The following is a 14,092-nucleotide window of genomic DNA, read 5'->3' on the forward strand; positions in this document are numbered from 1 at the left end:
ATAGTTGAAAACATCAAAGCAACAAGAGATGGAGAGACAACAAAGAAAATGAGTGATTCATTAATATTCACAGTGTTCCTATGGCCCAGGATACCTTGCATGCATTTTGGATGTGACTTCCGGCACATCTTGTCACTGAAGCGGAGCAATTGCAAAACTGAACATGTGGGAATATGAACCTGTCAAAAGGGATGATGTGATCATTCCTATGTAATCTCAATTTTACACTGAAACTGTCAGTTTAACACAATTTGTAATTAGGATAAAGTACAATCAGGATGTGAGTTAATTTTAAATTAATATTATATAATTATAGTATATAATATTATATTAATATTAATAATATAATTAATGTTAACATGACACTGAGCATTAAATATAAAGAGAAATTGACTATTTTAGTGTTATTTTAACACTCCTAGACTACTTTATTGTGTATGAATATACATTAGAGCAATGTGATACAACAGTGTCTGTATTTCCTAAATATAAATTTAAAGAATTGAATCACTACCCATGGTGAAGCTACGAAAAATCTGACAAGCTCCCAGGCGGATCAGTATTTACTATTTACACAGCAGAAAGATCAGTTGCATTAGAACAAAGAATGTGGGATACATCAACAAAACAGACATAGAGCAAAGTCAGAGTCTCAAGACTGGGTTTAAGTTTCAATATTGGGTGATTTTCAAAGTGCAGGATACTTATGCACCGCAGGAACAGCACAATCTTCCAGCCATGTAATTGCCAAAGCCACCACCACTGGAAAAATAGTTCACTGCTGCTTTCACTTCGGCTCCAGTTTTGGAGTTTCATTCATAATGATTTATCCAGTAGCCACAGGAATAAGGTGGATATTTGTGCATTTAATTTATTTTATGAAACTACAGGTTGAAAATGACCCCATGAGAAAAAAAGCTTATTTCAGAACATTACATTAAAAAACTTATTTCAGAAATGGGGAAGGTAAACATTAACTCAAAGCAATTTTACCCAACATCAGAGTTGTGGTAATTAATAAATAAATTAACCAATGTTTAGTGCCATCATGAAGTTATTTCTAAACTGTTTGCTATGTTTTTTAAAACTGAGACAGAGACACTGTATATGATAAATTTGACCAATATAGACATTGTAACTGTGGTCAAAGAACATTTTCACAAATCACGTCAACAGAATAGGGAAGAGCTAAAGCAGACTCATGCCAAGATGAAAAGTGCTGCAAACACATCCCCAGGACTTAGTTGGAAATTATTTATATTCAACTTCCTGATATCCAGGTATCACACCTTCATAAAATAATTCATAAAATTACATTCAAAAATTCATGTGTACATTTATTGCCCCCTTACCTGAAGGACAAGTACCACTGTGGAAGGAGCCCAGTGAAATTTATTATACAAACAACCAAGGATTTACAAAGGAAAATCATGAAAATTTATCAGAGATCCAATACCAGTGATCTGTCTGTACTAAAGATGAGCCCAGTGCTAGTTGTGATATTGCATGTTACCAGCAGGACAGGCTCCACAGTAGAATGAGCCCTGGGTGTTGTAACAGGGAACAGCTGGGTTGGTCGCGCAAGGCTTGTTGGGAAGGTTGCACTCATTGACATCAGCTATACAGGCTGCGCTCCCAGCTAGTGCCTCCCAGCCACTCTCACAGATGCACTTGTATTGAGGCTGTTTGTTAAGGAAAAATCATAAAATCTCTGTCAATCAAAATCAATTTACCATAAAGCTGCATCATGAAAATACAAGGACTAAGTACAGTAATGCTTTCGAAGTTCTTGCAACTATGTGCCCTGGGAAACAAACGTTAATGTTTATCAAACTGGTCTTCCAGACAAAATGTTGCAATTTTACTTTTCTGCAAACCATGGGAAACATTACTTTCTAAATTTGAAATGAAATGTTTGAATGTTACATTTTGGCAAATCTAAATTTCTTTAATGACAGAGATCAAATGTATTTGACACAAAATTCAGTCACTGTAAATGTGTTGCATATTGTTACTGTTTCATGAGGGCATCCCTGTATGTTTATACCCAGTAACATGGTGTGTTTTATTCAGAGATTGAGGTAAAATTTTGGATATGGGTTGAGCATGGCCCGATGGTGTGCACTATGCAAGTGCTTTTTTTGCCGAGACATAACCATATTCATAACCAGGAAATGTTTAGTACCACCCTCATTTCATAATTTCTGTCAACAACGGCCACAAATGATTTAAGAACTTGTGATATGCGCATCTGCAGGCTCACTTGGTTCAGAAATATTGGGCTCACTCATGGTGAGACTGTGGTGAAGACAGAATGGCAAATGTATTTAGTTTTCTTTTGTACCATATCACAATATACAACTTACCATGTTAGTTATATGTACTGTATATTTACAGAAAGACACAGCTTCACTCCAATCAAATAATCAAAAAAAATTTGTTCCACATTCATACTGCACAGCACTTTTTCTATCACACATACCCATACCTATTCACACCCTTCCATCCTGAGCAAATGTGGGGTAAGTGTCTTGCCTGTTCAACCCACAACCTTCCATTTGATCAGTGTGCATTATTGTTTGCCTTCAAAATCATCTTTATTTTTAACAGCTTCCAGTTGTTTAACTATGAAAAAAAGTATGACTCAAACATGTCTGTTTGATTTGCTTGCTTTTTTGCTGTGGAAATTATTGGTTCACTCATAGATGTTTGGATATGAAAATAATAAAAACCACATTCTATCGCAAATCCCTGTTATATTGTGAACTGTGGATTATACTTTTTTGCAAGTAATTAGTAAATGACTGAATGGTTGAATTACTGCTTACCTGTCCCGTTACAACCCGGTCTGCATCAATACATGTGCCATGTACACACAAGTCCTGTCCTGCATTCCTGCAGTCATCATAACGCACAGTGCAGTGAGTCCCTGACCATTCAGGGGAACAGGTACAACTACACAGAGAGACACATACAAAGAGTCATAAGTCTCAGAGTGTCATAACTGATAATTGCATAATTGCATAATCGTCATTTGGTGATAGTTCAATGTGGTTCAAGTGTGCAAAATCAGGCAGGGTGGAGTCAGTGTGTTATGGTGGTTTTTGAACAGTTTTTGTGGTAAAATGGGTTTATGTGGCCACACTGACATGATTGTATGAGGTCTGTCTCAACAGCCGTAAATAATTTGTGTAATTTGTGTAATTACTGTTTTAATTCATTCATTCATCCATTCATTCACTCATAATACTCATATATGTGAAAAGCTTGACCATACCTGAATGATCCAGCAGTGTTGACACAGCTTGCTCCATTCTGACAACCCTGCAGGGTTCCTGATAGTATCTGACATTCATTTACATCTATTACACAGTTGGGACCCTGTCACACACACACACGCACGCATGCACGCACGCACGCACACACACACACACACACACACACACACACAAAAAAATCACGATTTACAAAAAAGTCAGTATGTACAACAAAGTGTAAACTAAATATTGACAAACCTGGAAAAAGAAAACTAAACCTTAACATTTAAGTTAATTGAATCTCAACAATGTCTTGTCTTCATATAAACTTGCATGTAAACTTAAGTAATTTTTTCCAGTTCTCATTTTGTCAATGTATATATCAAGCCAATTGCAATAGCCTTCCACTTAATTTAAGGAAAAGAGAAATGAACTCACAGCCCAGTTGCTGGGACACAGACAGTGGTATGAGTTGAGTGTATTCAGACAAGTTCCTCCATTTTGACAAGGATTGCTGCTGCAGGAAACCTTCTGGACTATCTAAGGTAAAACAGAAGACGCAAAAGGAAACGTAAAAAAAAAATGAAACATGGTTTATTGTGTTTGAGCCATTACAACTAACATGTCTTCAATGTCTTACCAATTCAACTGTAGTCACTCTATTCTGAAGGGCTGATATCTGAATAATGTGGAAAGAAGCAAAATGTGTTTTACAACACTAGCTACTTGCACAATTAAATACTTTTAATTAAAGGTGCCATATGTAAGAATGTGGCCAAAAACAGTTACTACATTCAAATTCAAAATACCAAGGTCTTTTTGGTTTAGTTTTCTGACGTAACTGGCAACCCGTGGTTGCTCGGCAGCTGACTGCAATGATTGGTAGACGGCGGTAGGTGGCGCCGTATGCCTAAACATGATTTCAAAACATAAACATGATTTGCAGTCTGCAAAATATTTTTTTTAATGTAAATATTTTGGCTGTACTGTTGTTGTTGGTGAGTTCAGTTTGTTATATGAACATTATTCCTGAGTCTCTGTGACATATTAGGAGGATGGCCAGTTGCTTTAGATTTATTACATAATGCACCTTTAACACACAGCTGCTAACACAAACATAATCAATGCTGTCAAATTAAAATGCAATTTTATATTTGTGTAAAAATCAATTTTAATTATTATAATTATTAAATGTCATACCTTAGTATCAAGCTGGTTAAGTCTGTTGTTGAGTTCAGGGGAAATTCCACCTCCATGAGTCTTAATGTTGTCTATGTCCTCTTTGTTGGTTTTGATCTAAAAATTAATGAGGTAGTCATCAGTTCAATAAAAACTTTTAAATTATTAAAAGCTGAAGACAAAGATAATCTGGAAAATCGATACAGAAATGAGTGTGGTTTGATCTTGTCCAAAAATGACATCCTAAGATTTCTCTGATGTGCGCACAAGAGTTTTTGAGCTGCCTTCGTCAATACGTTCATATGTGTTAATTTGTGACTTCAATATTTGAAACCCTTCATTCAGATTTACCTCAATGTGAGCTGTTTATTTTTTATTTTATTTTTTCTTATTCAAATATATAACAGTGTACACAATCAGAAACAGAGACTGAATGAAGAAAGCCAGGGGGACTAAGTAAAGTAAAAAGTTATCATAAAGTCAACAGGCCAAACTAACTCCAAGCACGAATAACTAAAGAAGATTACGCAACAGTGAATGCAAGTGCAAGAGATAGATGGGATTATCATTATTTTCCCAAATTAGTGTATTGGTTGTCTACACAAAAACTCTCGGGTGGCATTGTGTGACAGTTCCCACTCTGGAACATGTTTTCAAAAAATAACGATTCAGTGCTCAATTGACTCTTGGACCTCTTGAACCTGAAACCTTGCTCTATGATTTCCTGGTAATACTGGTGGTCCTGAAAAATGTGAGTGAAATGGGATTGAGCTTTAAGCTAATGTAGATTTAATTTAGTTGTTTAATTTTTGTAAAGTGACTAAGATGTATTTTTCCGTATGGCCCCACTGGCAGCCATGCTTTCACTGACAGCAGGTGTATAAGGGTGGTTCCCAACACTGATAATATGTCATTGTTGTACAACCACACTGAAAAACTTAAACTGTCACTTAAGCAAATGAATCATCGACTCAAGTCATCTGATCATGTGTTTTGTTGTATAGTGCTGATCCTGGATCCATGGTCCTGTCAAACTGCTGTGTTTGCTTTCTGACTTGTTAATCATTCTTCGTCTCATATGAGAAGCAGCAAGCTTTGTCATATGTAAAAGCTAATAAAAGTCTTAATGAGGCTGTAAAACAAAACTTTTCCAGCTTGTTTGGATAAACTAATTGGTTTACAGTTTCAATGACATTATAAAGGCAGCATCACCAGTTTAAAAAATAATGTAACATTAAAAATAGCACAAAAAAGACAGGTCAATATTACACCACACACTTAGCAGTGCACTAGCAGTTCAGTTTAGACATTTTGCAGTTATTTATACTAGTTTAAGTACTTCAGTGGAAATATTTAAATGTTCAAGGCTGAGATTAATGTTTTTTGAGATTACTCTGAGCTGCATGACATAGAGTAAATTAATTGTAATGAGTCATTTAAGAGTGTGTGAATTTCTCATATAACAGATAAATAAATTTGGAAGAGATCATGTTCATCAGCGAGGCAGAATGGTATTATGTTTGTATCGGAATAATTTGGTTCTGATCCAATTTTCCAAAATGGAAATAGCTTACCTGACTTAAAAGCTGGGTGAGGTCCTCATTATTCACTTTAACTTGGCCTGATGCTGATGTCTGGAAGCGAATCTCTTTATTGTCTCCGGTCGTGAAGACAAGGTGACCATTATCTGACAGCATACGTGGCCTACACAGTCAAATCACAAAGACATGCTTAGTATTTTAGGTCAATCAGACTTATGGCCTTGCTGCATATTTGTTGAGGTAATAATTCATATCACAACAAATGTCAGTTTTCTTTAAATAATTATTAGCTAAAACTAAACTATGATGCTAACTTTGTGAAATCTAAAGTTTGACAAATGAGCTATGAAATAATATTTAAGACAAAGTGGTTTTTAGTTTTTATTCCAACTCACCGCTCAGCGCTAACGCTCCTCTTGTTTGGTGCATGCACGACATCCCTCGGCTCTCCCTGCAGACCGAGCAGGAAAAAAAAGAGTATGCAGAAGAGCCATGAGAGTCGCAGTGCCTCAGCCATAGAAGAAGATGTGTTGCCTGGGCACTGAAAGAAGCTTCACTGAAATCTGAGTAGCTGCTCACTGACTGACTTTGACCTCACAGTTCTGCCATAAAGCACATCATGATTTAGCAAAGCTGGTTAACTTTTTATGAAGTAGAATGCCTCTCACATGATCGTAAGAGATAAATAACTTGTTCTGTGAAGTGTGTGTGTGTATGTGTTAGTTACATAGTATTCATCAGAAATAGGTTAGCATTGAGCAGATAGGTATAACCTAAAATGACCCCATAAAAGATAATATCAGATTTTATCTTATTAAAGATCAAATTTTTACTAAGAACCAAGCGACACATATCAGAATACGAGTCATTAGCATCAAATTGAAAACTCTTTTAACAAAAAAACAGTTTAGCTTATGCTTTACTTATTTACTTCATAAATTATCCAAAAATATAAGAATGAAAAGTTACATGGCCCCATTTGTAATTTCTTAATGGTGTAAGGCAGGGATAATCAACTAAAATTCTAATAGGTCCACTTTGTGATAATTTTCTCAATCAAAGTTCCGGAAAATCATAATGTCTAACTTGTGTTATTATTTAGTAGTGGGATATATACTGAAGTAGCCTAGTAGTCTGCATGTAATCAACAACTGACTGTCAGATCAAATACAGAAAGAACAATTAAAAAACATTTCGACAATATATATTGTCACTTTTATACAATTATATAGATGTAACACTGAACATATGTATTATTTTCTTCTCTCTTAAAGGAAAAAAAGCTCTGAGAGTGCTTATTAGTGACCTAAGTTCAGATTTGAGTGGGTGTGTTTGGTCAAAAATGTAGTGTTTGGTCTCATAGTGGCGTTTCACGTTGCCACTTTTTACAAGTGCCACTGTCTCTGAACATATGAGACAGAATTGTTTTGTGCTTCCAGGGGGAAGACTGAACATGAATGAGTCTGTCCATTCTGGGTTGAAAGCTCTATTTTCGCTGTCCACTTTTCTCTTCTTAGAGAGATATGGGGACAGAACCGTGACATTAATAGTTGGCATTGAAAACAGAATTTGGCATTGTAATAACGATTTTTGGCAGTGAAAATAAAATGTGACATTTTAATAAACGTATTGACACTGAATAAAAAGTATTGGCATTGAATAATGTAGTTTTCAATGTCAGTCTTCAGATTTCTTATTCATGTCCATATCCCCCCCCTCACTAGTTTTCAGTTTCATATTATTTTTTTTTCGGTTTTAATGTTCTTTTTTTCAATGCCAACTTACTGTCAGGGTTTTGGAGTGGAGGGGGGAGTGTTTGAGGGGAGGGGCTTGGGCCTCAAAGTTATAAAAGGGAAGTGAGTGGGAGTAGTAGGCCGCAAGGTGAACCTAGAACATCTTTTAGAAAAGGAATCCTGCTCCACAGGCATGGAACTACATAATCTTAAATTCATGAAAAAGAATGAGTCATGCTTATCCACCAAGAAAATGTTAGTCACTAAATTTCCATAGCAATGCTGTTTTTTGCTGAACTAGTCCGTTCACGACGTAATAAGATCTTGGGCAAAAGTAGTGCCACGGTTCGTAACGTGATGGTTCTATACCAATTGGGTGGCTGCATTTTGTCAACAGAACAGAAACATGGTGGCCTCTATGTTTACCGGTATCAGACCAAATGGATTCTAAACAGTGCTGTTTGCTTGTTTTATGTCATGTTTGTCATAAGTATTTAATACCTCACTACGTCCGATGTATTTGCGTTATATAGGCAGTGTTTGTGAGAGGATTTACTATCTGTGGCTAGCGTAATGTCAGTGTTAACAAGCGCTATGCTGTTGTCCGTTGGCTGATGCTAGTGCTATTACGCGTTTAACTTGAGCGTCTCTCAATATACCATCGAGCTGAATTCATCTTAAACCACCTTCCTGAGGCCTGAGCAGACGTGAGAGCCACTGAACGGAGACCACCTGAGATGCGACACATCTGTTGCTGCCCCATCAGATATCCACTGTGCTGCCGTTAGCTGCCATGCTAACTTCCTTCACGGACCGTACAGAGTTGACCATCAACATTGGCCAGCAGAGTTTACCAGCAACAACACCATTCTGGACTACTATGTTTGCATTGCTAGGTTTATTGGCTGAGCTTGTGCATTATTCCATTAGACTGAGGACTTTTTTGTCTGTCTGTCTGTTGTTGTTTTTGTTCTTTGGGTTGTCCCCTGTACACATTAAATGCACTCACTCACAAAATAAACATGACTTGATTGCATACATAGCTGCATCCAAGAAGATTAACTTGTTATGTTAAGTAATTTAGATCAATTAAAGGCGTTGATTTTATATACCAATGACCATTGATTCATTTAATATTGATAATATTACTATTGATATTTACTCATTCATCCCTCTACAAATGAAAACAACAGTAATGAACCATAAAAACGACATTTATTACAAGTATGACCTAGAAAAGCACAATTTGAGGAATGACATATGTCAGTGCAGAGTCCTGCAGAGAAACATGAACATCTCTTTGCAGCTTCAGTGTGTAACATTCAAAACACCGACAGGGGCTGGATTTCTTGTCATCCAGGTGATGTGTAAGTTCCCATCCTCTATGTGCCAACCATATCCAGCAGGTGATGGAGCATTTATTTTTGTTTTGAGACCTCAATATTACAGCCTGCTAAGTTGCCATTTTGCAGTGCTGATGGAGAGCATCAGTAGTGGGGGGAATGCTTATTTTTGGAAAGGCCGATGATGCCATACAGAAAGCCTTGTACCTAGCCTCATTTACATTTTTTCGGCAGCTGACTGATCTTATACTGTAAGTGACATACTGGCAACTGCAGCTGCAAAGAGTCTGCCTGTGAGAAAGGCAGATGTTCATGTTTCTCTGCAGGACTCTGTTGCACTGACTTATGCCGTTGTGCAAATAAAAAAGGAAGAGAAAGATGACTGCCCTGATACAGACAGTGAGGAAGTCCTCATGTGTCCTTATAAAGTGTCTTTATTCTGTTTTGTCCTGTTTTTTTATTTTTTTTTATTTTTTTGTTATTATCTTTTTATTTAGAAAAGCAGATTTCCATCACATACAATAATCACAAACTTAGTCATTCCAGATCTTAGTAAAGGATGGAGCCAGAAAGTTCTGATGACTATCCATATTGCCCTTCTGGAATTTCTACTTTTAACCATTTCCTTGTGATGGATTTCTTACTGGCTGCCAACAGTATAGTCAGCAGTTTTTTGTTGTTGTTGTTCCATGTGTCAAGTAATAGATCGCCCAAATACAAAGTTTCACATTTAAACGGAATCTCTTTAAATACATTTTGTATATGTTTGTGGATCTTTTCCCAGTAAGGTCTTATTTCCTGTCATTCCCAAAAAATATGAAAATGGTTGGCTCCATTCAACCCACTTTGCGAGTGGGCGCACACTGCATGTAAACGTTTCATTAATGTTGACATATTTGTTTCAATCACTGAATGAAGCCAGTCCTATTTGGGACCTTTAATTGCTGCACAAAACTCTTGATCAGCACTCAGCATTTGTTTGTTTTTCATTTAAACCAGTGTGCGCAGAGAGAGAGAGCGAGTGAGGTCTGCGGTCTTGGCCATAAGTTCATTTATTTATTTTTGTGTAGGTAGTATGTTGTGAAATATGTTTAAACTTAAATAAACTACCTATACAAGTAGTTCTGTCTGGTTGTATTAGTTTGTCCTGTTATTGACGTCATGCTGTCATCGCCTGACATTTTGGCTGATGAAACACACCCCAGATGCGCGCGTCATTGATATCATGCGCAAATACAGATATTCGAATATGTGTGTTTTTTCAAATGTCATATTTGAGCAATTTTGACAGCCCTAAACAGCCTCATGCAAATCTCAATGCATGGCCCTTCTCATGACGGCTACAACCCACTAAATGCAGTCACTAAATGGTGGAGTAGTGGCAGAAGGTCAGGTAGGCCACAGTTCTGTGACTGAGCGTGTTGGTTGTCATCTACAACAACAAATCTAGTCTGGAAATAAATATATTATTTATTATATTATCAGTAAGTAACATCTCAAAATGTAAAAAACGTTTTCGGGTCGATTCAGGATGTTTCGGGACGGTTCAAAATGTTTTTCGGGAAGTTTCCGGGGCGGTGGTGAAAAAAGTTAGTTTTAATCCCTGTCTGTAGGGCTTCAAAACTCTGAAATGTCCCTTTGTGGACAAACAAATAATATGTAGTTCAACCTTTTGAGATCCATATCTTAAATCTGGCATCGATTCTATTTGGTGCAAAGTCTGAATCATAGGCACACCATCTCATCATTTTAGATGCTTCTCCTAATCTGCAAATTTTAACTATTTCCTGCCAGGACTTCAAAAAGCTGCCTGTTATAGAGTCTTCTGGGATTTCCTGTTTTACTTGTAATTTGTTATCACATAGTAGGTCTGTTATTGGGATTCCCTTTATCATCGTGCCTTCTATTTCCTTCCATGCTGCAGTGTATGATGATGAGCACAGACAGACTAAAGGCCTCAACTGGGCTGCAAGGTAGTAGTCCTGCAAGCAGGGAAGGCCCATTCCACCTTTTCCTTTTCTTAATTGTAGCGTCTTAAATTTAATTCTGGCCTTTTTCCCTTGCCACAAATACCTCGCTATTAATCTGTCCCATTCTAAGAACTGCTTAGATGGTATTTTGATTGGCAAACACTGAAAAAGCTACAGCATCCGTGGAAGAATATTCATCTTAACTGATTCTATCCGGGTGCTTAAACTTAAAAAGGGAATAACATTCCATCTATGTATATCAGACTTAATTTTTGAATTTAATGGGCCATAATTAATATCATACAATCTCGAGAAGTCTCTTGGCAATGAAACCCCCAAATATTTGATGGACTCAGCATCCCATTTCCAATTATACATGGTCTTAATTGAAGATGGAGGGTCATAGTTAAACGTTAATACTTGAGTTTTGTTAATATTCATTTTATAACCAGAAATGAAACCAAATTCCTCTAACAATGTCATCAGTTTCGGGAGTGTCTGTGTAGGTTGTGTTATACTTATCAGTAGAATCCAATGTTACTCCCTTTAAATCTGATCTCTGACTAATCAATTGACTCATGGGTTCTATACACAAGGCAAAGAGGACGAGGGGAGAAGAAGACATCCTTGTCTCGTTCCTCTTTCCAGAATGAGTGAATTGGTTAGATCTCTATTGATTTTAATTCTAGCTGTTGGTTTGTTGTATAATGCTGCAAATGTGTCAATTATAGTTGTATGGAAGCCACATTTTGAAAGTACTTTATATAAAAATGACCACCTCACTAAATCAAATGCTTTCTCTGCATCTAAGCTCAATATCAATGTCTCCAATCTTTGCTGTGTGACTTGTCTCACGTGTAGTGTTCTTCTGTTATCTTCTGTCTGTCTTTGTCTGACAAAGCCAGTCTGGTCCTTATGTATTAATACAGGTAATATCAGTTCTATTCTTTTGGATAATATGGACGTGAATAGTTTATAATCATTATTAAGAAGACTTACAGGACGGTAGTTCCCACATTCTAATTTATCCTTACCCTCCTTAGGTATGACCAAAATCATTGCCTCCTTCCATGAAGGGGGGATGATTTTGTTTTCCAAAACCCAATTGAACGTTTTTAATAATGTTGGAATTAATTGATCTTGCATTGTTTTGTACCATTCTGTGGTAAAGCCATCTGTCCCTGGAGACTTCCCCCCTTTCATTCTCCCGATTGCCGATTGAATTTCTTCTTTTGTTAATTTAGATATTCATTTTGATCATCAGTGATTTTTAGGAGATTTATCTGAGCCAGGAAGGTATCGATCTGATTATCGTTGCTCTTCTGTGATTGGGAATATAATGTTTTATAATATTCTCGGAAGCACTGGTTGATTTTCTCCAGATTAGTTTCTATTTCATTTGTTGCGGAATTTTTTATTTTATTAATAATTCTATCTGCTTGCTGTTTTCTTAACCTATATGATAGAAGTTTCAGGGATTTTCCACCAACCTCATAGTATTGTTGCTTTGTAAAAAGGAGCTTTTTTTGAATTACCTGAGTATTTATGTCATTTATTTCCTTTTTTAGTTTTATAATCTAAATTTGTTGTCAATTTTGAGAGATTTTGCATGTTCTTTCTGTAGGCTCTTCAAGTCCTCTTCTAATTTTTGGAGTTTTTGTTCCTTCATTTTCTTTTCATATGAGGAGATGGCTATTATTTTACCCCTAATCGTCGCTTTTAATGCATCCCAGAGGATAGGTGGAGTTACTTCTTCATTATCGTTATTTTCCAAATACAACTGAATTTCACCTTTCAATTTATCTTTAATAATTGGGTTATTGAGAATGTTTGAGTTCAGTCTCCAGAGAGTGGACTTATTATTCCTGTTAATCAGATGGACTGACATATAAATGGGACCATGATCTGAAATAGTAATGGGTCTTATTTCACAGTTATCAACCCGAAAAAGATCACCTTTAAGCATAAAAAAGTAATCGATGCACGAGTAGACATTGTGGGCGTGCGAGTAATGTGAATAGTCTCGGCTTGTCGGGTTTATCTCTCTCCACACATCCCCACTTCACGCACTCAAGTGTTTAATCTTCTAGTATTGGCTTTAGCGTCAGATCTCCCGTTTGATGAGTCAACTTTCGGATTTAAACGTATGTCAAATTTCTCCGCCACATATTAACATCCCTTGACTTTTTGTTGTCATTAGATCAACTATATGTTTGTAGAAGGACCAGCCACTTCCTGGAGGAACATACACGTTAAGGAAATTTATCACAATCCCTTCTATTTTACCTGTAACCATAACAAATCTGTCTTCATTATCCTTATGTTCTGATATGTGTTCGTAATTTACAGCACTGGATATCAAAGTCGCCACTTCTCTCCGCTTCCCCGATCCATGTGAACTAAAGAAAACAATCCTGATTTAGTCAATTTAGCATTTTCAGAGTCATTGAGGTGTGACTCCTGTAAGAAAGCAACTTGTATTTTACCTTTCTTTAATTTTGATAAGATTTTGCCTCTCTTGGCCGGGTTGAGTACTCCATTTATATTAAATCAGGGGTCTCAAACTCAAAGCGTTAGTGCTGGGCGGTATGACCAAAAATATATATCACAGTATTTTTCAAAATTCGAACGGTTTCATGTTTTTTTTTTTCATGCATAATCAGGTGTTCACAGCCTTTTCTACTGGTTGAGAACAGAACTACCACAGTAGATTAACTATGGTCTATTTTACTGTCATGTATACACAAAAAAAACACAGATATTAAAATATATTCTCATAGTATTTGCATCGCGCATCTGGTGTGCGTTTCATCCGCTGCATCTGGGGGCTTTCAATCAGCCAGACTGTCAGGTGATGACAGCAGGAAGTTAATAACAGGACAAACTAATACAACGAGACATAACTACCTGTATATGTAGTTTATTTAAGTGTAAACATATTTCACAACATATAAGTAAATTAACTAATGACCAAGAGCGCAGACCTCACTCACTCCTTCTCTCTCTCTCTCTCTCTCTCTCTCTCTCTCTCTCTCTCTCTCTCTCTCTCTCTCTCTCGCCTGCCCCTCA

General features: G+C 36.7%; 1 protein-coding gene across 1 annotated transcript in view; it reads right to left on the minus strand.

Moving 5' to 3' along the window:
- cubn (cubilin (intrinsic factor-cobalamin receptor)) overlaps positions 1-6,494 on the minus strand; it is a gene marked incomplete at both ends in the record, with an annotated part of 135,226 nt that extends 128,732 nt beyond the window's left edge. Inside the window, 7 exons of the mRNA XM_083905494.1 lie at positions 1,514-1,682; positions 2,829-2,955; positions 3,278-3,381; positions 3,696-3,797; positions 4,458-4,553; positions 6,011-6,140; positions 6,373-6,494. Coding sequence (XP_083761620.1) covers positions 1,514-1,682; positions 2,829-2,955; positions 3,278-3,381; positions 3,696-3,797; positions 4,458-4,553; positions 6,011-6,140; positions 6,373-6,494 — 850 coding nt within the window. The remainder of the gene's footprint in view (positions 1-1,513; positions 1,683-2,828; positions 2,956-3,277; positions 3,382-3,695; positions 3,798-4,457; positions 4,554-6,010; positions 6,141-6,372) is intronic.
- Positions 6,495-14,092: the final 7,598 nt, after the last annotated feature.

The sequence above is a fragment of the Microchirus variegatus genome, assembly GCF_963457635.1.
Source record: "Microchirus variegatus genome assembly, chromosome: 2".
NCBI classification, from domain to species: Eukaryota; Metazoa; Chordata; class Actinopteri; order Pleuronectiformes; family Soleidae; genus Microchirus; species Microchirus variegatus.